The sequence below is a fragment of the Ammospiza caudacuta genome, chromosome 1 (assembly GCF_027887145.1).
Source record: "Ammospiza caudacuta isolate bAmmCau1 chromosome 1, bAmmCau1.pri, whole genome shotgun sequence".
Taxonomy (NCBI): domain Eukaryota; kingdom Metazoa; phylum Chordata; class Aves; order Passeriformes; family Passerellidae; genus Ammospiza; species Ammospiza caudacuta.
In genome coordinates this window covers 71,503,944-71,530,232 of record NC_080593.1, presented here as the reverse complement: position 1 = coordinate 71,530,232, position 26,289 = coordinate 71,503,944, and the positions used below count along the sequence as shown (strand labels likewise).

The 26,289-nt window shown below is 38.2% G+C and overlaps 1 protein-coding gene across 1 annotated transcript in view; it reads left to right on the top strand.

Annotated features, from left to right (window-relative positions):
- Positions 1 to 26,289, top strand: part of GMDS (GDP-mannose 4,6-dehydratase) — a 407,910-nt gene that overhangs the window by 155,666 nt on the left and 225,955 nt on the right. Inside the window, exon 7 of the mRNA XM_058807075.1 lies at positions 26,087 to 26,214. Within this exon, the coding sequence (XP_058663058.1) occupies positions 26,087 to 26,214 (128 nt within the window). The remainder of the gene's footprint in view (positions 1 to 26,086; positions 26,215 to 26,289) is intronic.

The window sequence follows — 26,289 nt, the reverse complement described above, 5'->3', positions numbered from 1 at the left end:
TTTTTTTATACTGATTTCAAAGACTGGGAATACCTAAATAAATCAATACATATTTTCTTCCAATACTATATACCACTATTTCAGTTGGTTTAGGGTTACACTGAATGCATCAAATACAACATCCCATTGATGGTGGTATTATTTGCATCTTGTCCACACAAAATCTAATGGCCAGGAATCAGAGCAGAGCAGAAGGTTGCAGCAGTGCCACTTGCTGAGGTACAGAAATGATCACTTTGGCAGACAGTGCATACCTGAATTTTAAATCATACTTTTGAAAATTTCTCTAAGTTTCTTACACAAAATGTATTTATGGGAAAAAAAATGTAAAGAGACAAACTCTGATATTCCTTACAGCCAGGGATCTGTGAAATATCCTACACTGCAAGGCAATGGTAAGGATGAACAGAATGCATTTTTCATGCCTTGGAGCCTGCATTGTGGGCAGTGATCAAATATAGAAATATTTGAAATATGAGTACTCATGTTGAAAGATGGTGAATTGCAGTTTTCTGCCAAGCTGGTCACTGATGTTGAATTGAACAAACAATTGCAAAGAGTTTGCTTCATGATCTGTAAAGTGTTTAGGGTTGCTCAAAAAAACATTACAAAGGTTTTAGCAAAAATAGGTTTAATATGAATTTATAAAAACGTGACTTAACAAAGTTTGATAGTCAGGTTCACTCTATTACTTACTACATGGATGAAACATACAAATGAATACTGAGTTAGAATCAATTTGGAATGATTCCCACAGAGACTAAAAGTGCTGAAGTGTAAGGGAGACCCATTGAGTCAAGTTTATAAACTCCTGATGCAGCTTAGTTGCAGCTGGTTCAGTCTTTCATTTCAGATCTTTACAATTATTTATGTCTAAAAATTAATATTTTTAATTCATTAGTATTAATTTAGCATGCTATCAGCAACTTACTGAGCATCTGTTGTGAGTAAGGGGTCTCTCCACTGTGATACCTGAGTCTCAGGCAAGGAATCTCAGACCTTGAGATGAGTCCCAGATCAAGGGGAAAGGCACTGGAAAGCAGTGAACCTGTAATTTAAATAAAACAGAAACTGTATTTAGCCAATGTTTTTAGTAGAAAAGTCTTTCTGGCTCAAGGAGCAACTTTGAGAGGTGTCCTAACTCAAGGGGGGATCGCTGTCACACAGCCATGCTGCCTTGCAGAGAGAGCTCAAAGCAGGCTCAAGTAGACTGACATGTTTATGGCATAAAGTTGAATTACACATGATGTGTAAGGTATGTAGTGACCCTTTGGACCTTCAACTGCCTTTGTTCTTCACTTACTGAGTCTTGGAAAAGCCACCCACTATTCATGTGTTCCAAGCATCAATGCACCCTGGGTTAGTCCGACCCTTTGTGGATTTCCTGGAGGAGCTCTTGGCCAACCTGCAGCTCAGGTGTTTACATCCTTTGGAGCCTGTACCAAAGTACTGCTAGTTTGAATAAGGGGGCCAAGTGCATCTGCCACAATCCCTCTTTATATTATGTTCTGATACTGTAGTGCTGGGGCAGTGCACAAGCCTAGTGAAAATGAGAACTGCCTAATCTCAAGAGCTGCTTTCCTATAAAAGGAGCTCAGGAATCTACACCTCTTCTTTCAGAATACCAATTCTTCCTCTGAGCCTTTCCAGCTTAAACTCAGAAAGGAGCACCAGTAGTTTATCTCATGTAGCCTGTAAAATAATAGGGAAGTCTGCACAGAGTTCATAAGGGTAAAGAGTGCTTAAGTCTAATATGAAAGGTTTCAGAATTACAGAGGCTTGAGAGAAGTGTTGGATTTGGGAACATTTGGTTTTCTACTTTTATCTTACTCTCTCAGAGAAAGACAGTAACAGGAGTAGTTCTAAGATGTGACGCCACAGTGTGAAGCTGAGCACTTAAGTTCGCTGTGTGGGCTTCCTTTTAAGTATGATGTTTCATGTTCTGACAATCAGAGTGCCTTTACAAAAACACCAGTGATAAATTTGAGATTGGCTGAATCCACTGAGCCTTATATCTTAATTTTGGAATAGTACAGCATTATTAAATTGCACAAATACTTGGGTCTATACTCCAGAGATACATGTGTATGTAATAGCAGAAAATATTATCTAAAATTTCATAAGAAGTAAAATCAGTGGCTGTGTTAGACTAATCTTAATAAAATATACATCTACTTTGAGCCTTTCTGTAGTACTTTCTATTATTTTCTTTATATTATACATACTGCCTCTCATTTCACTTAGTCACCTTTACTGTTTTGTAAGCTGAAATAGTCACTTTTTGACCAGTTCATACTTTTCAGCTCCCATAAATCAACACAGCTGCACTGAAGTGAGTGGGGTCGTGTTGATTTATGCCAGCTGAGGGTCTGGCATAGTACTTCCAGTAATAGTCTGGTAATGTAAGATAAGCATGACTTGCTTCCTTTGGAAAAAAGACCTGTATTAGCAGTATACTTTGCTAAAGCTAATTTCTTCAGTTACTTTCATCCATTATATCCAGGTATAGCTCAAGAGTTTCGTGATTTATGGTCATGCCAAGGTGAATGGGATCTTCCATTTCTGAAGCTTTTTTATTTTCTAAGTATGACACAAGCTGAAAAGCAATATGTTCTACAGTAGCTGCAGGCAGACTCTGTATTCAGAAATGAACAAAAGAAAACCTAAAGAACTTCTCCAGGGTAATGTTTGGTTTTTTACCCTTCCCCTCAGAACAACGTGATGGGATACCCAGTGGGGGAGGTGAAGGCTGTCAAGTTGCTGGTGGTAGCTGAATACTGGTAGGCTCCCAGTATTACCAGTGTGGAAATGTTTGCCCTATAGCAATATTGGAAAGATATTTCTGTTCCATGAGCTGACGGTTTTGACAGTGGAAGAGTGAGGCAATTAGCAAGTCTAGTTTTCAGGAAAGCTGGGGCTTGATCCAAACCTTTTTTTTACCTCATTGGAAAGATTCCTGTTCTTTTGTTGGGCTCTGGATCTCACTAATAGCTCATTTTCTGAGTGGGAAAGCAAACTGCTTGTTGTCAGTGTCATTTGTTTCATCCCAGACAAGCCCTTACTGTTGTCAGTAACTTCAGTTCTGTGTAAGAAGTTGTCTCAGGTTTACAAGATGTGCCTTTGGATGTCTAAGATAATTTTCTGATTTGGTTAACCACTTCACTGCTTGCCTCATCTGATCTTAATCTGCCAAGATGTATAAACATGTACAGCATGTTTCCTGACACAATGCAACAAAAGTTTTGTTTGTTTTTTGTTGGTTTTTTTCCCCCTAAGTAATACTTTGCCTCCACACATGACCTCATTGCATAGATCATTCAGTAGGGAATTTTTGTGTGTCTGATACCAGCTCTGGTAAAGCAGTTGTCATCAGACCATTGCTGTATAGCCAGAGGGAAAGGATACAACTGCTCATTTCTGTGATCTCTTTCAGCCAGGGTGGAAATGGCTAGGTATTAGATTGCAGGCTGAATGTTGTCAAAGTACATGTAGTAAGATTAAAATGAAAAGAAATCATTTCTTAAATAGAATGGGGAGCGTTCTTTGCTTTTATTGTGCATCTGGGTCTCAGGTTTGCCAGAGAGAAGGGGGGGTAAGGGTTTACCCTACTCACTGTAAATATGCCTGTGTGCCTTTTGATGTTAGGGTTTTTGTTGTAACCTTTTTTTTTTTTTTTGTAATCAGCTTTTAGTCTCCTTTTTGCTTCTATTTCATAGAGAAGGCAGAAGCAGATGGTCACATCTGCCACGGACTTTTACGAGAAAACTGTGCAATTCCTACTGTAGCAGCTGCTCTTCGCATCTAGTGTATAGAGATGTAGTCAACATCTGCCACATTTCCTTTTCTCATGTCTGTGGTTGGAGACTAATCTCTTAAAACACTTTCAGTGCAAGAGAAGCTTGGTCAACCTAGTACCACTGGAAGTACTAAGGGCTTTTCTGGTGCTTTTTTGGTAAGTTGAAGCCTGTGAAAGACATAAGTGTGTAAAATTTTAGTGCAAAACTACATCCATTTAATGCAAAATTTCCAAACCCATGAGAATATCTCAATAGAAAAAGTCAGCAGAGTGTTGCTTGTGGCTTTCCTGCTCCTTGCTGCATGGGAAGCACACAGCCTGGCTGGTGTCATCAGGATCATCTGCCTTGCACATTGAAAACTTGATGGCAAGGTACCATGGCCAATGTAAAAGGACTTACTCAGACATTTGTGTGCTATAGAGCAGCCAAGATCATTTCATGCTTTTTAGTTTGCATGTTTCAACAGAGAAAGCATGCAGTGTCCTGGAGACATGCATTCTTACTGCCTTTTTCTCCCTGCTGCGAGACTGATCCTGCTAAGTGATCCATGCAGGTGTTCCCTTATCTACATGCAGTCAGACATCACTGGGGGTAAATGTGGGCACTACAGTCTACTTGCACAAATGCATATGCAGCAATATTGTCTGTAATATCAGAAAATTGTCAGGTGATACCTTTCCTTTGTTTTACTTAAGTACATGTGTTTTCCCCTTGAAAAAGATCTGATGTTACAAGATAAGTAAATTCAGTTAATTATGATGTTGAACATGCTACTGACCAATTAATACAGATCAGAGCATATGAAAATATGTGGAGATTTTTTGTCTTGTTCTTATGGTGCTAACAAGCCATATTAACCTTATGTTTCTAGTGCCACTTTCCTAGTGCTAGCCAACACTAAGATGTGAAAGTAGTGCAACCACACCAAAATATGAGTGGATTTCCCTTCATTAAACTATGTTTTAAAAGCAGCACCAGACATCTGAAATAAGAACTGGAGGATGAGACCATTTGTGCATGCCCTTAGTTTTGACCATCCAGGTCAGTGCTATACAATTTGTCACACATGGGAATGAAATAATCATGTACATGAACTGAATCAGGATATAAAAAGGTATTTTTCTAAAGTGACTAACTGATGAAGTAAGATACTGCGTGGAACAGTCTGACTACCGAAATCTTTTTGATTCAGTCTTTGAAACAATAGTTTGTGGTAATCTTTACCACCTCTTTTTTTTTTCCTTTTCAATCTCAAAGTAGCCCTGATTATTCACTTCTCTATCTGATGTACTTTTCTGGGGTTTGCCACCAGTTTATCTGAGTAGTTATGGACATAGGTTGTACAGAAAATAAGTAATTTCTTGCCTGTGGGTTTAGAATTTTTGGAACAGCTGCATTCACAACTCAGATCTCTCCTTGAACAAATTATTATCTTATCAGAAGCATCTTTTCATCATTAAATCATATGCTCCCTTGTGGCTTATACTGTGCTGAGAAAAAAGTAGATTACAAGTTTTGCTATCTTCCTTGATTGAGTTCAACTTTTTTTTTTTAATGTAAAAAAAAGGCAGAGTATCACCACAATTTACAAAATTTCAAAGCTGTTAAATTTAGAAAGCTTTACCAAGTAATTCTTAACATTTCTCAAGATATATTAACATATATCAGTGTTACTTTCTCAAACTAAAACTTGCAGACTTTGTTTCCTCTAATTAAATACCAACCAAAAGCTTTGAAATAAAGTGCTAGGAAAGTTATGAAAGTCCAAAATGGGAAATGGAGTGGCAGACTATGTATCTGTAGTGTTCTTATGCCTTCATTAATACACAAACATGTAGCAGGATTTTGAGAAATAATCTTTTATATGCCTTCTCCTCAATTTTTTCCCCTTTGTTACATTTATTTTTTCCCAGGCAAAACACAATGGAAAATGTGACCAGTGTGCTGTTCTTATGTTTGTATAATTGAGAACATGAAGTGAAATACAAGCAAGAACTGTGAGATTTACACCTTGCATTTTACAAACTAGCTTAAAGTGAATGTGGAGTTTGCAGAAGGTCAGAAGAACAGAACTGGTTTCAGCCAGAAGTCTATTTAGCCAACTTACCCCATTGCTGGAACAAGAGGAGAGAGTCTAGGAGGCACTACAGATAGAGTGTGGTCCTCTCAGATCTCGGGAGCTGATGGGTAGGAGACCATGCCCAAATGATGCAACCCCAGTGCACTGCCTGTCCATGCCAGGGCTCTGTGGGAATGCAGTCCAAGCTGCTGCTTGTGAGATCCTCTCTGAAGGAAACCACTTTATCTGGGGAACAACACCTCCTTTGGATGCATGCTGAAGTCATAGTTCAGGGGTACCCAGAGGCTAGGACAAGAGAGCATACTGCAGGATACAGTTTTCCCAGATGTAGGGACTCAGCCACGGCCAACCTCTTCTGTATTTCTTACTTTTTTAAAAAAATTCCTTGAGCCGTTTTTGCTCACAGTTGCATCCACATGATTATTTTGTTCTGTTGTGGTTCATTTAATATGACTGAATTCTGAAATAGAGGCAAGAAAGGAAAAGAAAAAAATCACACAAAGGGCAAAGTTCCCATCATTATTGCAAGGGATATTGATAAATGAATCTATCTTACACTGTTGATATTTGGTAAGTAATGAATGTTTAATATTTTAGTCATTATTGCCATATTAATATCTTAAGATTCTGAAGACCTGGGTCTTACTATTATTACAATTCTGTCAAATATATAAATTTTTCATGCGATATATTAGTGTACTGCTTTGCCTTCTTCCTGCTGTGTAATCCAACATCAGTGTTCCCCTGAGACTATGAAGTAAAAACCATCAGAAACTGCTTACAGCTCATCTTCAGAGTCCTGGGTATCCCTGCAAAGATGTTAAGTATGTTTCTCTGTAGGCCTCAATCCACAACCTTCAAGTTTTGGGCATCATCTCCCAGGTGCAGAAACTTGAAAGCCTGGTCATACTCACAGATTGTAGGCATGGTGTGACAGGCTCATCTTAGTATCTGAAACATTTTCGCAGCAGTGTGCATCCTGTTTTCCCTAAAATAGCTCTCCAAAAGGTTGACAATTCCCTCTATGTAGTCATGCATAATTAAAAAAAAAAATTAAATGAAAGTAAATCTATTGAAAGTGCATGTTGTTTCAGAAAGTTATTTGAAATCAACCCACTGAGGCATTTCTGATACAGGAGACTGAACAGGAGAGACTAATTCACAATAAAACAGTTTCACCATTACTGGTTCAAAAAACACTACAGAAGGAAATGTCAACTGGTTATTCCTCTACAAAATTAGCAGGGTTCATTAAAAACAAATAAGTGAGAAATACAGTGTCATTGGATGTCACGTCTGCTAAGATTCACCATGCAATGGGATTTTATAGCAGTTGTAGGAAGGTAATCTGCTTTATCTGAGAGAAGATTAGTCAGAGCTTGGTTTGAACTTAGAAACAATTTTCTTTCTGTGTCCTGATTTGAGTAAGTGGTTCACTTCCAGTTCCTAGAAATGTGTTTAAAAATAAGAAGCACAACCACACAGACAAACATTGCATGTGCAGGTAGTTTGACTTCGACCATTACATGCTTTATGTACTTTCTGGGAATGCACAGAAGTTTTACATTTATAAGAATATTCTGTTGTCGCTGAAATAGCTGAAAATCCCAACAGCTGGCAGACTGCTGATTTCTGCCAGTTTTATTCATCTAATTGCAAGTATTTTTGAACAGATTTTAGCCTCTGGTACAAGGTGTTATAGCAGTGTCTGTACTGTCAGCCACACGTGTTTCCCAGTGGATGTTTGTACACCTTGCCAACCATGTTAAAATATTTCCTTTTCAAGGATTTACCTTTCTTAGACTCTTAAAATTTAATTATGTTCTACTTAATTGTTAGGCAATGATTGGCAAATGAAAGCTATGGCCCAAAGCATTGTAATAAAATCAGATACCCGATGCCGTTTAGATGTTGCAATATCAGTTGCGTATTTTGATCTGCATTGTATCTCACCTCTATAGAATGATAGCTGTTAAGACAGAGACTTAGCAGATTTCCCATGAAACCCTTCAGGGTTGCTCATTGGTACAGGAAAACAATTCAAACCCAAGCCAAGAGAGAGAATACAGTATCACGAATTCTCTGCTTTCTCTGAATTTTTTGCCCTAGGACATGGGAGTTTGAGAAGCACTGCTTTAGAAATGCTGGAGGAATACTGATGAATTTTTATTTTTGAAGTCAAGTCCTTGATTTCATTATATTATATGTGAATAGAATTCTAGGTAGTAAAGAATTATCCAGTAAAGCAACAAAGGCCTTCAGTTTACATCCTTTTTATTTTCTCCTCATTTATATTACAATCTTTACATTGAAAGAGATTTAAGGTGTTTATTCATTGCATCAATAATCATCAGTAGGTGGATTGAAAACTTTACAAAATCCTATAGTAATTCCAGATGTAGGCAATGTGAATCTGCAAAAATCTAGAGTTCATTTTGGATTTAAGACAAATCCAGAACACATGACAAAAACATCAGTAACACTCAAAAATATTTTACCTTTAATTTCCTTTATAAAAATTTTGAAATAGTTTCTTTTTAAGTTATAAATCTTATTTGTGCTTTCTTGCTGACACTTTTCCCTTCCCAGCCCCACCTCATGCCCACATTCTGAGTCATTGGTAGGCGTGTGTGCATCCATTAGGGGCACTTGTGTCCTATGCTCTGTGCTCTCACACTGAGTTTCTATTTGCTGCAGACTGTAAAAATAACCACCAAGATCTTTTGCTACCATTACTGCACTGCTTCAAGATAAATGGAGACACTGTGCACTTCCTAAGGTCAGGAAAAGTTCTTACTTCCCAAATTTTATGCAATTCTTGAAAACAGAGTGAATTGGAAATTATCCATGGTCTTAAAAACTTTGTTCTTTTAGTATGGCACCAGTATTGTAATTCATTTTAAACATTTATACGGAAGTGCAATTGAATTTAAAGTCAACCCTGTGACCATAACAGGCATCATGCAAATACTCCTTTTTTATTCCCCTGCAGTTTGTTTTCATAAGTGTTGCATGTATCTGCCATTGAAAATCAGGCCAGTGATTGCTAATTTTCACATGTGTTTTTCAGAATGTGTCTTCTTCTTCTCAAGTCCTGACCCCTTAGGGAAAATTGGGGAATGGGATGGACTGGTGTTAGTAGTTTGACTTGTGCTCATGCTCTAGGGGGGTAAAGCATCCCAACTCCTGTGTTATGGACAAATCTCTGCCTTTTGTATGGTCTAAAATTAAATAGTGGGTGTGCTTCTCCTTTTCTGAACAGCTGCTCTGTGCCCTGAGCCATAACCTGTCCAGATGTGCTGCAGCTTCCAGGTAGTGATTTGAATCATCTGAATTTTGCTGAAAACTATGTGTGCTGTTTGAGATTTGCACCAAAAAAGGTTTAAAAAAAGAGTGTAGCACATATACAATTGTTTTATTTTTAGCACATTTCATGGTGCCAGCAGATCTTGCAATAATTATGAAAAACAGGGCAAGATTGGTGTAACAGTAACTAAGGCTGGGAACTTGAAAGCTTGACTTCATGTAAAAGCAGTAGGCAAATGCTACCTTTGCTACCTAGTTCTGAAAGTGCTGGTGTTACTAAAGAACTGGAAACAGTTTTTGTTGTGCTGGTGATTCCAACGTCTGTTGCCAAAACGGTGTCAGAAAAGTGTAAGCCAGTGAATAACAGGTCATTATTAAATTTTCACTATGTCTCATGATGATGCTTTTCTTGAGAAAAGCATCATAATCTTAAATTGCACTTAAAGAAGCTCTTTGTTTTGAAATCATGGCATGAAGCAATTCTGGGTTTGATTTCATTAGTGTTCCGCAGTTATTGCACAACTCTGGTCTACTTGCAAGTAAGTTAAGTGTCTCCTGTTGCTTTGGTTCTACAGGTTCGTTGAGGGTTTGGTGGTGGGATGATATCATCTGCTTTACCATCACATTTGTAGACAGTGATAGCCAGGCATCAACACCCGTGAAGAAACCCACAGAGTCATCAGGGAATGTTCATTCATTTTTTCCCAAAATTATATATGTGTGTGAGTGTGTGGATGATGCTTGAAAGTGGCTGCCTGTACATGAAAGTCTGGTGAAAGAATTTGTGTGTTCAGTAAAATTTTCTGTAAAAGAATAAATCAAAATTTTCCTAACTGATAATGTACGTGAGGGTTCGATCAAACTCAATGTTGTATCTACTGGTTAAAATCAGATCATTTAATATTTAAAAGAAAAGGCTTGGGACACAGTAAACAAAATCTGAGTGATTTAACACTTTTTAAAATATGCTTTTCCTTGAGGCTACTAAAATGCAAAAAATTAGAAATCCTCAAGGATTAGCAGAAATGCTATTTTTCTGTAGCCTGTGAGGAAAGAAATATTTATGCAGCCACATGATGAACTAAGTTAATTTTTAATAAGATTTCTGTTGCCTTTATCTAATTTTCAAACCTGCTGTTTAGTGACAAGACCATTCAGATTTTTCAAAGCCCTGGGAGTCTTATATATTTTAAAGATGCTTCACCGAGAGCTTTCAAGATATAAACATAATATTAATAGTTTTAAGAGAGCCTTATAATTCTCTACTTCTAAAGCAGAACTTCCCAACTATGTACTGATGTAGATGGCAGCTATCTTGAAATGTTAGCTTAGCCTCATTTCCATTTTAATCTACAATAAAGTTTGTGGGAGACGCTGCTAAGGTTAATAGAATTCATTTTTAAAATGAGAGAAAAATCATGTTTCTTGTAGAGATTTGTGTTTCCGGGACTTGTGGTGCTTGAAAAATCCCAACAGCTTAAAAAACCCCCAAGTAAAACAGCATGAAAATTGTTTGGTTTGGATCTGATTTTTCTTAGACTCTGACTCTTATGAGTCTGTTCAGTTTTGCCAGATCAGTTATTATTTATCTGCCTTGTTATTCTGAATAAGTTCAAGCTGAAAAAATTTTAAATGAAAATTCGGGTGGTTAGGGAACTTCCTCCAAAAATTCTCTGTTAATTATTCTGATCCAATGATCAGGTATTTTCTTCTTGGTTCGATTCTGCATTAGGAAAAACAAAGAATTTGGTAACAGCTGTGGTTCAGTTACCATTTTATATGGAAATAATCTGTATTGGTTTGGTATTATGCTGAAGCAGTTTGGAGAGGGCTTGTGTTTTTGTCTAGATCTACGTGAGTCTATCTTTGAGGACATCAAGGAAATGGGTTTAAAAGAAAGAAGTGGGATGATATAAAATCTGAATTTTGAATCTGCATTTTTATAACCTTATATAAAATGGATAAAGAGAGTACTTTGTCTTGAATCAAATACTGTTTACTGAATTTCAATGAAACTCTAAAGAATAACTTAGAAATTTAATTTTATTTTCATACGCCAGTATGTTTATAGCTCTGGCCACTTTTAAATTCCTCAGAAAATGTTTTTTTCATGCTTAAGTTTATTATTTCTGTATAATTACTCAGAATTTTATTGGTTTTTCTTTTTCAGGAGGGTTTTCTTTTTCTTGTTTTGGGTTCTCTTTTAAGTTGCTTAGAGAGATTAGAGGACATAAGTGGTTTCTTTACCAACCTCTTCTAGGCTGCACAGAAAAATTACTAAGAAGCAGGGTTTTTTTCCTGACAAGCTAAATTGTAACTATTTTAAGAGAGACAATGGGTTGAGTGTTTAAAGATCTAATATAATTTTATCCATATATACTTTTAAAGTGGGGATTAATATTAATTGATATGTTGGAGTTCAGCTGCATTAGGTATCTGCACAATTGTGACGTTCAGCAGCTCAAGAGATGGTGTTACAGAGTTTATTCCAGTCCCATTTCCAGAATGCTGCCATGACCACTGCCAGTGCTGTGTGTGGACATAGCAAGAACAAAAACCAGAGTGCGCAGAACCATGCCCCAGAGACTGCAAAAGGACATGATATCCCTTTTTTGTTAGAAAGTCCCTTCTGAAGCTCTACCTGAACACCAGTCCTGCATGTTAATTCACATTTCTGTCTTTCAGGCTCAGTTCTGCTTGTTCTTAACTCTGTGGGCTTTAACATATGTGTGTCTGGGGAGGAAACTCCCTGCTTTTTCAGGAGACTTGGAAAAAACTTCATGAGAATATCACTTACCCTTGGCTCATTATTTCTCTAGGTTACTTCCATAGGAGATGAGGTTAAATCTGTTGTTGTTGACTTGCCAGTCACATGACATAAGACATATGTGCAGCTGCTTAAATTTGAATTGAAATAGCCCTGGAAAAGATGGGGCTCCCTCTCAGATGAAGTAACATGCATGTCCAAGAAAATCATATATAAGCTGTGGGGGTTTTTTAGTAGATCTATCTCTCATCATAATAATTACCAAAGTGTTTACTCACAGGTGCAAAATACTTAGAGTCTCCTTAATCTCCAATTATTGTTGCCCTCTCATCTTGACCTCTCTTGAAGTGTTTTATAAACAACTTAAAGAATAAATGAAGTATTAGAAACAGTTATTATAGAGCAGGCAAAGTTATTTGCTTTCTTTGAGTGAAGGGATATAATTTATAAAGGACTGATTACACTCATCTGTTTTCTGGGTAGCCTGTAAGTTTACTTTACCACGGCAAGGCAGAATAACAGAGAAGTTGTGTCATGGGAGCCAAGTAAGATATTGTAGCAGTAGGAAATCCAATTGCCTTGTTTTACAGCCATTTGTCTCATCCGTTGTTTCTGTCAAATGATCATTTGAATCAAAAGCGTTTAAAGAGATTTTCTTCCTCTGCAGTAATGAGAACAACAGAGACTTTTGTGCTGCAGGACATTCCTACTAGGTCTTTCCTCCTCTAACATGGCTACCTGCCAGTCCTTGTTATTATTGAAAGTTGCTTCATTTAGTACATTTTATAAAGTGTCCCTGCCCAGCTTCGTGGCTGTCACTGAGGTTATGAGTCAAGAGGGAGAGTGGGAGCGGGAGCTCTGATTCAGCAGGGCTTAGCAGCAGAGAAGTTAAAACTGAGAGTGTTAGTGGGTAGCTTACTACTTCAAACCCTCTCTTTTGCAAGATATGTGTTTGAATCAAAAGAAAAATACAGTGGAAAGCATGTGTGATCTTTTTGCCTTACTCATTTTACCACATTGCTCCTGTCTTGCTTACTAATCGGAGGTTGGTAGCAACGTTCTTTGACTCCAGCTCTCAGAAAGAAGGGCCCTGTCTTGGAAGGAAGAGTCTAAGGGTTTCAGAAGCTCCCTCTGGAAGTCTGCAAGCCATTCCACGTTTGCTGTGCACTTCTGTCAAGCAGGGATCAAATAAGATGCGAGTGTCCTGGAATCAGCAAAACAACAGAGCCTGTTGGCTCCAGCACAGCTGGAAGTGGAGAAAAGATGCCTGTTCCTCTTCTCTTACATGGGTTTTTTCTGTCTCTTTCCTGATCTCCCTGTGAGGCAGACAGAGTGGAGGCAGTAGAGCAGCAGGAAAGAAGAAAGTGTGATAGTGATTGTCTATTCCACATCAGAGGACAATTTTGTAGTGTCCCTTTGCAATTAGAAGATCATGTGTCAAGCCTGATGTCTGCCAACCATAGTTCTGCAGCCCCTGGAGAAGTTTGTCTTATCAAAGTGCTTTTCTTTCCTAAACAGATAGAAGAGAAGACACTATCATTTCCAAGATCAGTTATTTGATTGAAGAAATAGGGCAGGATGTTGTTATAGACACATATATAGAATTACATTTTTATTTCTAGTTTTTCTGGCAGAAGCAGGGAGGATGAGGGAGAGAGCTACATTAATAACAGGTGTTTGTTGTCAGCATGATAAGACTCAAAAATCCTACAGTAACTCTGTATGCTACAGTAATTTTCTTGCAGGTCCAACAAAATATACCTTAGCAGTTCTAAGATACTTCTGAAATATTCCTTACCTTTTAGAGTCATCATTTTGAAAGTCAGTAAATCTGTGTGTACACTTTTGATATTTAATCACTGGAAGGGTTGGGGGCCCTTACACAGAACAGCATGGTCAGAGGAAATCAGTTTGAGAGCTGATTCCTTGCCTGCTGCATCTGGAACCTAGTGGGGATGCTCTGGGGAACAAATGTAGATTTGGCTTTGGCTCAAGGGAGGTCCCCTGTCATGAGATGACATATGAAGGTTATGCATATAAGTACCAAACCCTTACACTCCCATACTGTGCAGCATTTCACAGCCAAGAGATAAACAGACTGTAGCTGTTTTAAAATAACAACTATGTTTTTTTCTCTGTTCACTGGGCTATTAGGTTCCTTCTGTTTACTCCTGCCTTGAGTCATCTCCCAGGCTGGTGTGTCCTGTAAATTGGGTATGATACTTTCTGCCAGATATCACTTGTACCTGAAATGCTGGGCACTGCAGACTTTCTTTTAAAACCCTCATGAGTAATTGCCAAAAGGTCGTAGCTACAGTGCCCCAAACAAATGCAGGTTATGAATGGTCCTCTTTTTTAGCCTACTTTTCCTTTAAACAGGCCTGTTGGGTTTTGAGTACCTGCAGTTAAATGGTGTTGCTTTTGGCAGGGCTTGGTGAGCAAATGAGGCATAATCTCTCTGATCTCTCTGGTCTGGTCAGTCAGCCATGACATTCTCAGTGTCTTTTCTTTCTACACCCTGTCTGAACAGAGCCATAGCCCCGGCAGCACTCAGTGGGGTTGCCAAAGATTACCATGTGCAGTGAAGCAACAGATGGCAGGACAGTGGAAAATATGCAGCCCCAATCCCTGGGTTCATGTGGGGTTCAGGGTTAAATTTCAGTGATTTCCCTCTCTGCTCCTCAAGCCTGTCAATAAACTGCCCTTTGAGAAATGAACTCTTTAGTGTGCTTTGGGAAACTATTTAAAGTTCAGTTTTGTCCAGTTTTGGAAGTGTGTTCTAGACTGAAGCAGAAAATTTAAGGGTTCTGTGGCTACAGCTGCTGAAGTCTTCCTCACCCTAGTGTGGGCATAAAAAAATTAGGTACATATGAGTATGTCCTGAAAACTATGAAAGGAGGGTAAAAGGAGCTTTGCAAACTTGATTGGCTCATAAACTGTGTAATGAATGAATGAGGAGTGCCTCCACAAACTTAAACTTGTACCTATATGTTTTGATAAAGTCGTTGTTTGCACTTTTGGTTTTTCTCCCCACAGGTTCCCTCTTCCTTATTCCTTGCATGGGATGGAGAGTTTTCACTGGAATGACTAGATGTTGTCTTGGGGTGGGGGAAGGTGGAATGGTGGGCAGAGAACAAGAAAAACATTCTTTCACAGCATATTTATTTACTCTATTGAGTGATTTCATCCCTTTTTGACTCTTCCAGGGTCTCATTGTTTCACAAATACCAAGATACTAAACTTTCTCAAATTCTTGTAACATTTTGGCATGTTACCTTCATTTGGGGTTCGGACGTGACATTAAGGCATGAAAAACCAAAAGAATCATTGCTTGATTGATTAGTTCATGTTCAGAATAAAAATCTCATCTATTTCCACTTTGAGCCTTGGCAACAAGCACATAGAGGAATTTGTGTCAGTGACTAAATGAGAATGTGAATTTAAGTGACTTTCTGAGCACCTTTTCAGAATCTGCACAAGAACAAGGCTTATGATCATTTCCTGGTACAGCATTAATCTGACTGAACTGTGCATCTATCATTTCTTTCTCTGAAGTTCTTTACCTTTGGTTAGCTTCAGGCTCCATAGGATCCTTGCCTACTTCATTTCTCACAAGACAGCAATTTTTACTCTCAGAGCACGTCTGGTCTCCAGACAGGGGGCTATCTATTAGGAAAAAGCTTACAGTATGATATCTGGAGATGTTCTGTAAAACTGTATCATTGTGCATTCAAAAACAAGAGTAAAACATGTAATCTTAGTTTTTGGTGCTAAAATTTACAGCTTTGTCTGGAGTATGTAGAGAGCATGTGTGTTTTTCTGAGTGCATGCACAGCTACCTATGGGGATATAAAAATGATGTGAAAGGTCCCACTAAAAACACAAAGCCAGGAAATTCAGAATTGGGCTAACTTTCTGTCCTGGTTTCACCCCATTGTGTTCAAGCATTGTAGACATCTCAGAACAGCAGGTGATCTGACTGCCTCTTGTGTTCCTAGAGGAAGTATAAACTAACTTAAATGGGAAATATCACAAAAACAGGATAACAATGAATTTCAAGAGTCCAAAAAGGAAGAAGTGTTCTTAAAAATACTGTTATTAAAACAGTAGTGAGCATTACAAGCTGAATGGTGGTAAATGGATGTATTATATAGACACTCTGTTTTTTTTACCATTGAATCACTTTCCAAAAGTTTTGTTTCACATTTTCTTGTGCAAAACTTTTGTGGTGATTGGACATGTTAATGGTGGTATGTTTAAGTTTGTCCTCTTCTTTGTAAATTTAAGTAATCTGACTTCAGCCAAACTGCACCAATTTATCTTGCCAGAAAGCTGAGTTCTCTGTGTTTATAGCTGTGTATTTATTTATATTATTAATTACACTAGAGAAACTCTATTCCCACAGAGAAAGAATTCAGGAGTGGGATTCAGTTTCAGTGGCAACATTAGTAAAAAGGAATATTCATTGAAATGTGTGAACATTTCAAAAAGCTGTTAGAATTTTACTCAATGATTATGTTCAAAATATTTTCTCACTAAATAAGGGTCCCTTTCTTTTTTTGGTCCTTTATTCATTTTAGAGTGAAAATTAGCAACATGCCCAGGCTTTGTCCCAGAGGGGAGTTTGCTCTCAGCGATGGCTTTTATGCAACCTCCTGACATACCCTTTCTGCCTGTGGGAGAGCTGCCTCTCTGTCTGGTGGCATTTCCAGTTTGGAGCTTGGTTGTGGAAGCTGCAGCACCCTTGCTTAACTTCAGGGTCCTCTGAGAGTGATCACATCCTGAGCTGCAGTAAGGACATAGATTTTATGGGAAGTTTAAGCAACCAGCAGTAACTACAGCTAGGTGAAATAATGTTTTTATTGGCTTTCTGAATAGAGGAGGTCGACACAGCTAGACCAAACATGGCCAAGTCCTTTGGACCAGAAGGGACATGCTGTCTTTGTTGGCTTGCAGTCTTCCTGGTGTACTGTCATTGTGTCTCTGCCTTTTCACCCCATTCTATTATTAAACTCTTAGGCCTTGGGGGCTTACTTTAGGGTTGGGTTCCCCCTGCTCCACACAATCAATCAAAGCTTTTTTTTACAGAGATTTGTTGTTAAAATACTACATTTCAGGGTTGTTACTTTGGTTTTATCCAAAATAATGACTTCCAGCATTGTCTTGCTCCATCTTCAGCAGAACCACTTGTCCCTGTGCAAGAGCAGAGCTTGGGAAATGGGGACAGCAGGGACAGGGAGAGTAGGCTGAGAGCACCACGAGCTGATCTCATGCCCTGGGTTGCACACCAGCTTTTCTGCATGCCACAGCACACACTGCGAAGGTTTTTGTTTTGGCTCTTAATATCTGAGCCAGGTGTTTACTTGATTAGTTTGTTATGAGTCTGAGAGGGTGTCTGTAGCTGGAAGATTTCATCCTTGTACTTGAAACTGTAGAACTTTGAAAGTGGTGATATGTACATTGACTTGTTGGGATCATCAGTGCTGTTGGAGATGTATTTCTCACCGCATCCTAGCTGAGAATCCAACTATTCATAACATGGAAGATGAAAGGAAATGTAGCACCTTGCATTTTATGTACCTTGTACTAGAAGAAAATGTGCCTACTGTATTTGCAGAAGCTGATATTTCTTTTTTTTTGCTTCCCTCCAGTTATCACTGGCCCTCGCCTTGTTACTTCTTGGTGACCTCTTTCCCCTCGGCAGTTTCCAGCTCCCTGAAAAAATTATTCAGCTGTGTTTCAGAACCCCCTCTTGGTGATTCCAGGACTTCTGTTCAAATGGTGGTTTAGTAAAATCGAAACACATTTATCAAATAATATATTGAGGACTTAAAGGGTGCCTCAAGGACTACCACTGTTGCAAAGCTAACCAGAAGGAAGTCCTAGGAGAAAAATTGTTGAGCAACAAAGCTCCAAAGGGAGGCACATGGATTAGGAACATCTTGAGTTATGCTGTATAAGTGTCAAACCCGTCTAGCACTGCTTTATTAGTTTGTGTGGGAGGCAGTTTCAAATAAGCTGCTTGGCTGTAGCCAGACCATTTCTCTTGCTCCAAGAAAATACATCAGCACTGACTCAGCAAATTTGCCACTGTGACTGGTTTCAGGGTTAGCTCTTGTTACAGTCTTTAACCTACAGTAAAAGTAAAGGAAAATTCTTTTTCCCGCTGACTTGAAGTGAAATGATACGTTTTATACTCGAGAAATTTGCACATTAAAAGTTAAGAGAATTATGGGTGCAGAGAAAGTCATGGAAAACCCGTGCAAAACTTTGTTTACATCATGACCCACCGCAAACTGATGTCCCAGCCACCTGGGGAGGTTGAGAGACCAGCCAGATTTAGTCCCTCAGAGGTCAGAAGGTCCAAGAAACTGTATTAGTCAGTCATGTGTCAGCAGGTAAGATTAAAAGCCTTGCCTGCTTCATCTCAAGAGAGTGCGAGGGTAAAGGCTGAACGTCTCAGCTTGAACCGTCAAACAGCAACTTTTTTGATGTGCTACTGGTTGCTGAGAGGATGGAGGAGGGGAACAATAGGGAGAAAAGGAAAGGAGTGTTAAATTTAAGAGCACAGATGTCTGGACTGTGATAGCCATTAAACAAGGGAAGTTAAAATCACGGGGGTTTGTGCAAGTTGCCTAAGACGGCAGGACAATTCCATTTTGTACACGTGCTGGATTTTCCTTTTGGTTCCATACAGTTCTAGCTATTGTAGCACAAATTAAGCAAAGCATGTACTTAACTAAAATTGTTTACACAAGCTTTAACAATGTAAAGAGTCTGTACTGATGGGCAAGCACACTCATGTTTACCCACAGCTCACACATGCAAGGGCTTGTGTAATTCTGTGACAGCTGAAATTAGAGGTTTAATTCAATAACCTTCACTGTACAATTTTAAAAACACAGCTTCAATGAATGTTAGAAAATCAGAGTGGCTAAAGAAATCTACCTTTGTTTTACAATGTAGTGTATATGAACTGCGATTAAAAAAACCAAAGTGAACATTTTGGAGCAAAAGGTTAAGTTTTCTGTAAGCAAAACGCTGCTCTGTTTATGTAAGCACCATTAGCAACATAAACTTGGGAACAGGAATAACACTTTTACATATTGTTTTCAGTATTAATGTTTGGGTTTTCCTTTATAAGAATCTTTGATGCCTCACCTTTTCCTGTTCAGTGTACAGTTCCTGAGGGGAAAATATTTTAATTTAAGAAAAATTATATGGAGGAAATATACTAAAATAGCACATTTTAGCTAACCATTATTGCTGGTATATCAGCCTGTCCTTTGAACAACCCCATATGATAGATCCAAGAAGTGTAATTATTCCTCAACAGTGGTATTTTAATTGTGAAATCTAATAGCTTTGTGTTACACCCTACACATGCACATTGTCTGCTAATCAAACATCATTTTTTCACAGTCGCTTTACAGAACTGCTGCTGTGGTGCAGCCATAGAAATGATCCTGTCATTGTTTCTTTGAGAGGTGGAAACCTCTATCTGTTTGTATGCAGCACAGTCATGAGCAGTCTAAAGCCCTGATGACAGATGCCCAGTGGAGGGTTAGCACCACTGAGTCACTGGGGAGCGTGGCCTGGGCTGTGGCAAACACCTCCTCAGGTTCTCGTCCTTGGGTGGTGGTTGGTAGGTCTCTTCCCCTACTCCTGTGTCCCTTACTTTTTACAGAGCTTACTAGTTGTCCCCTGAAGCAGGCTTTGTTCTCTCTTTTCACCCACTGGGAAAAAGAAAAAATTTCCTACTCTCTGCGCTCCCTCCACACTTCTGTACCTTGTTGTTCCTCACAAGGCTGTCTCTCGCTCTCATTCTCCGCTCACATTTTAAAAGGCAATAATTTGTGTTCCCTCCATGCGTAGTTCAATGACCTCCTGTTGCCCTCAGCTGTCCAAATTTTCTATGTGCAAGTGGATGGCAGGGGCAGAGGAGTTCTGGGGTTGGAGAGCATCAGCCCCCTCCACTGTCCTGCCCTCTCCTGCTGATTCCCACCTCTCAATGCCATTATCTTTCTGCCTTAACCTCCTCATTTTTGAAATATTGAAGTATTTTAGTAGTGCATCTTCCATTATCTCAACAATGGGCACCCAAAGAATTGGTGCCACATTTCTGTTGAAAACTGGTGTGCTAATGGAAAATGGAACTAAGGAGAATTAGTGCAATTTGGTGTTTTAAAGGTTATAATGTCATATATGTTGTAATATCAATATATTATTAAACAAAATAATTCATTTTATATGCTGATTGATGCCTTTGTTAGCAGTATTTGAAGGAATTACTATCACATAACTTTATTTAAATCACAGATTTCAAAGTCACTTGATAAAGAGCGACAAATTTATCCTCGTGTTACTGGACCACTGCTTTCAGTCTGGGATCTGCAGATTTTTCTGTTACCTAATCATTTCCCAGGGAATTGATGAAGAATAACCTCTTTGAAAATACTATTATCAGTAAAATTTCCTGTTAAGAGAAAGATACATGACCATTGGAAAATAGCTTGGGATATGTAAACTGAAAATATTTGAAAGACATTGCAAACATATTAAAAAAATCTGAGAAAACCACTGCCATAAGCTACTTTTAAAATTTTAAAGAACAGAGAAAATGATTGAACATATTATGATGAAAAAAGTATTTCCAGCCATGCTATACAGGATTAAAATTAAAGGATTAAAGCACTATATCTCATGTTTCAGGAAATAAAATGATTTATTGCTCCAGTCAGGAAGAAGTTTCCCATGCATGACTTTACAAGGAATTGCTTATGAATCATATCACACTTATTTCATATATATTTCATTTTGCAAAAATCTGATTGTGGACTTTATGGCAAGCTCATCCAAAGGTAGCTGTATTTGCTGAGTAAAAATTGATGACAAGCAGAAGAAAAAAAAGTCACTTTTAGCCATGATTTTCTCTTTATTTCTAAACAGTGGTGTTTCTACTTTGTGTAATTATTGTTGTGAAAACAATTAATTATTTTAAATTGTGCATGGATTCACAATTTAAATGCACCACTGTTTAAAATATATTAAGTAACTGCTCTACTACTTTTACCAAAATGCAATACTGTATCAGTGGTTTTGATCAAGAAACAGTTTAAAATTCTGTTTAAACTCAAAATATGGAAGGTTAATTTAAAGATATATAACTTGATTCTTCATTTGGTTTACAATGACAATAAACCCATTTGCTTTGGAATAATTGTTATTGATTTTCATCAGTGTAAAGAGTTTTAAGTCTTCTTTTCTTAGAAGATCTGGTGTCTTTTTTTTCATTACACCTTGTTACAAAAAATTGAAAAGGTTCTTATAGAATGGAAATGATGAGCAATGTGAATTTTCAGGCAATCAAAACATTTTAATGATCTCATTAAATGTATAATTTACAACACATGTATGTTAAAAGAAATATGTTTCTCTGGGTTAGTAGAGTTGCTGGGTACACAATGTGTTTGAACATGTTAGGCTTCCACTAGAATCTATGCCAGAACTGCAAAAACTTGGAGGGAAAAAACTGCAGAGTTTCAACCTTTTTCTTGTGTCAGTATCTTCAGAGACAGAAACTTTTAAATCATATTTTATGCAAAATGAAGAAAAAAGGTGTTACGAGAACTTGGTAGATTTTTCTAGGACTGCATCTCATTTGATAGCTAAGGACTGCTATTGAATTCTGTAAGATTGATTATCATTCTATCATATTGCAAGGATTAATAATGGATTTTCTTAGGCATGCAACAGCTAGTTTTACAGGGAGAGCCGTTTTCCTTAGACCACAGTTTTATCATTAGCTGGGTTTTGTATTTGCAGTCTTGAGAACTTGGAAAATGAGGGTTCTTGAAAAGAAACAGATGCTACAATAGTGGTTCTTAAAGCTTCTTCGTCCATTTGGTTGCCTCTTCTAAACCACAATATCCAGAGAAAAACTCCTATTTAAAACAGGCAGTTCCCTGATGACTCACAAAGGCTGGAACCCCAGTGCTGTAAAAGGAACGGGGTGCTGATCCAGAGACTAAGAATTTTTTTTTTCTGTCTTGGGGCAATCCAGCATTGGAACTGTAGGTGCACTAAGACCATGCCTTCTAAACAATAGTTTTCAATGTGTATTAATGAGAGATGTGTCCAGCTTTCAAAATTGCATCTTTGCCAGATGTAGGCAGCATCCTTCTGGAAGGAATGAGCTGTTTTCCACCCTGAGCCAGGCAGCACAATGGGTGACAGGTCTGGGATGGAGAGAAAAGCTATTGCATTATATCTCTGCTATTTCTTTTCATTGTAGTATTGTTCCTGCAGTGGTTTGGCGACAAGTTATATGTTTTGCAGATAGGTCTGCTTGATGAGGAATCCTTGCTTTAGATCCTTTCTAGGGTAAATCAGGTTTGTAAATCAGACCTTATGGTTCCTATTGGAATGTGAACGATCTCAAAGGGATGGCTTGGGTTTTGAAAACAAATCTAAGCTAATACCCAGTGTTCCTGAAAGAGCTGTTAATATCATGAAAACTGTTGTTAAAGTCCCCTTTTAAAATGTAAGAACTTGTCAGACCTTCTCTTAAGTAGAGCTGCTTGGAACAGCTGAAATGTCGCACCCAAGCATCCTCTGCTAGGTCTGGCCATATCTCTTCTGCCTGGCCACATCTTTAATGCTTCATTGCAGCGATTCCAATGCTGCCAATCACAATGCAAACCAGAGCATAATGTGGCCCATCATGGTTTTGATGTATTTGCTGCATAGATAACTATGCAAGGCAGTTAGCCCAGCATGCTTGGCCCTACCAACAGCAAGAATGACTCTCCTCAGGGTTCCTGCAGGAAAGTGAGCTCCCAGACATTTGCCACCCACAAATTTTGAAAAGGTGTTCAAATAAGTCAAAATTCATCAACCATGTAACCGAGTTTTTAACAGTCCACATTTATTTGTACTGGGTGTGAGCAATGAGTTGTGTTTTATAAAACCTCTCTGAACTGAGGGAGCAGTGAAGAGCTAGGAGACAAATATGGGACTCTGACATCTCTCTTTCCCACCAGTCTAAGGTAGCTTCTGCCGCTATCACCAACACAGTTCCAGGTGAATTAGCAAGGTTAGTAGCATAACAAATTAGGCTTTATTTGCCTGTGATAACTGGTGGCATTTTAGCTGCTGCATCACCTTGATCCAATGAAAATCAACATAAAGGTTAGCACACCAGCAGCTCTGATGATACTCTTCCTGGCACTGAGCGGCTATTTTGTGGAGAAAAACGCTCTTGTGTGTTCAACATTAGCAAGTCTTCACTACCTCTTGATGAAGAAGGAAGCTAACCATTTCTGTGCCTCAAAAGGTCCTTTGTATTCAGTTATACAAATGCATGTGCAGCGTTTTGCCTGGACCTTTTAGATAGAATCAGTCCCGAGGAAAAAGACATTCCTTCTGCTAAATTTCAGACCAAAGCAATGTCATAGCTAAATTGCAAACCTCTAGGACAGGGCTTTTTAGTGGAAATGCTGACATAGTCTTAACAACTTTGTATGACTCCAGCGGGCACCAGCCTAAATTCTAGTTATGATGTGCATTTAATGGCATGGGATCAAACACAGAGTGTAATGGGATATTTTAAGATACTGTGTTTGAAGGGAATAAGTACTTAAACATTATTTATGAACCATATCATTTAAATGCTTCTGAAATGTGCCATTCAGTCCTTGGGTGCATGAAAAAATTTTCTAATTGCATTTCTCAGAATGAACAGTAGCATAGTTTTCTTCCACAGCTTTAATGCTGAGGCATTTCCAAGAAGAGGGTTGGTATTATTTAGTGGAACCCTTACTAAAATATCTCTGGAAAATTAAGGTTTTCATTTTTTCATTGTGGTGCTCTCTAGTTTTTCAGTTCAGCCTTTTGAGGAATATTCTGATTTTTCTTGGAGAATATCTTTGAAGATTGTTTCTCCCTAGTTAACAGTGTCTCTTCAAGAGGACAGCAGTTACTAGTATTTGTTGTGCTCTGCTAGGCAAATCAGCTCTTTATTGTGTGTATCTTTTATACAATTAAAGTTAAATTGATAGCATAAAAGTTTTTCTCTCACACAACCTAATGTGCTGCTTTTTTTTTTTACTTTTTTTTTGTAATGCTGAGGAAGAATTTGCTCCAAAAGGGGAGTTGACATTCATTAGTTGTGCAGGTTGACAGTAAAACTTGCTTTAATGCAGATGGTGACTAGAACTCTCATTGCTTTTGCTACAAATGGGAATGTAGTGTTGAAAGCAGTCAGTTTTCTTTATTACTCAGTTGCAGCCTGGAACTTTAAAACATCTACTTTATTCCAGAAAGAAACCTGTTCCTTCAGCTGTTATTTGCTGAATAAAAATCCTAACTGAAATAATTTTGGTGCAGAAGGTTTCAGAGCTAGTAAGTTTTAGCCATTGGTTGAATCGGTTTTTAATTAATTAGCAATAATCTGTGAGAAGGTCTCAAAGCATTTTGGTAAGTTAAAAATAGAAACAATCTTTGGAGAGGTACCAGTCTGGCTAAGCCAAAAAGACTCTGTCACTGACTTCTGTTAAGCCAGAACTCCACTCCTGCTGTAAGCCTGTCCAGCCAGGAACAGGAGAACCCCAGTACTTGGCTTTCAGAAGTTCAAATAGCAGAGTCACAGTGCTGGTACCGGCCAACTCTTGAGGAATTTGCTTTGAAAAAGACTATGGAGTATATCTTGTTTCTGAAAGTTTGCAAATCACACTGTTTAGGAAGCTTAATTTATATACAAACACCTTTTTCAGGGGATATGGAAATTATATGATTTTCATCTTTTAAAGAACAGGTGCAAATTGATGATATATTAGGATATATAAATGGCTAATAACTGGAATTGCAATTAGTTCAGTGGTTGATGAAAATTTAAAATTCTATCTTAATCCTGTGGTAAGGTCTGACTTTAATTTAAGTTCTTCATTCCACATGATTCTTACAGGTGTGCTTTTTTTTTTACTTTTAGTAGAGTCAATTGATACAGAAAAGTAGTGTGGTGCTATTGGCATTACGGGAAAAACCAGTAATGTGAAAAAGACACTTAATGTTGTTTAATAATGCTGCAACCTTCTGTTTGATTGACAGGAAACAGAACATATTGAGATGTGTATCTAAAGAGCAGAGTTTCATAATGAAAAAAACTACATGTATGCACTGAATGTATAAGCTACACTTTTGAGACTTTAGAAATTTGCTAAAAGCACTTTACAACTACAGACATTTTCACTAAGTCTCCTGTTTTTCATTTGGAGGAGGTATCATCTGTCACCATTTAATCATATCTGGTTTTAGCTATTAAAAAGGCATGTAATTTTAATTTTTGTGGCTCATTAGTGTGCAAATGCCAATGGGCCTAAACTCCTGGTCTAAATTCAAATCCCTCTGCTTTTGAGGAGACTGTGACCACCTTTTAGAAACACAGCCACGATAATCTGAAATCAGTCTGAAAATAAGTAACCAAAAAAAATTGTTTTGAGCAACTCCACTGAAATGGGTACACAAATTTTCCAAAATACTGAAATATAGTAAAATAAAATACAGTCTTCTACTGAAAAAGTTGTAATCACAATTTCATGATCTAACTGAATCTGGAGGACTAAGAATCCCCAAAAACTAGAAAAGTATAATGCATTTAGCCATTGTAGTTCCTTGGAGAATACATAGTATTTGCATTATCTCAATTTTTTTATTAATAAACACATTTATTTAGATAGTTGCATTCCTTGAAAAAATAAATTAAAAATGAAAAAAGAAACTGAAACAGAAAAACTTGAGGGTGGTCTAAGATGTCTGTCTTCTTTATGTAACCTTTTGCATTTTGTGTTTAAGAACTGACATTCCAAATGATTTTCTTTGGCTTAATGCCTGGAGTGAATACTGAGGCAGCAAATTAGGAATGCTTAAGAAGTCCCACAAAGAAAGATGTTTGCTGTGAAAGTGCAACTAATGTGACACTTGCCCTGGAAGCGTCCTAGCTTGCTCAAATGATAAAAGATGGTGTGGGTCTGTGTGGTGCAAGGGGAGTGAGTGGGGGCTGAAAGTGCCATGTGCTGAGCTGCACGAGGTGTCTCCAGAGCTATCTGCCCCTGTGACAATGCTTTATTTCTCCTCCAGGGGCTAACTTTGTCACTCGGAAGATCAGCCGCTCGGTAGCCAAGATTCACCTTGGGCAGCTGGACTGCTTCAGCCTGGGCAATCTGGATGCTAAGAGAGACTGGGGCCACGCCAGGGACTACGTTGAGGTAAGCTGTGGGATTTTTTCTGAATCATCTCTGTGGAGGGGATAATGCTTATTGCTGTAAATTCAGGTTATGGTC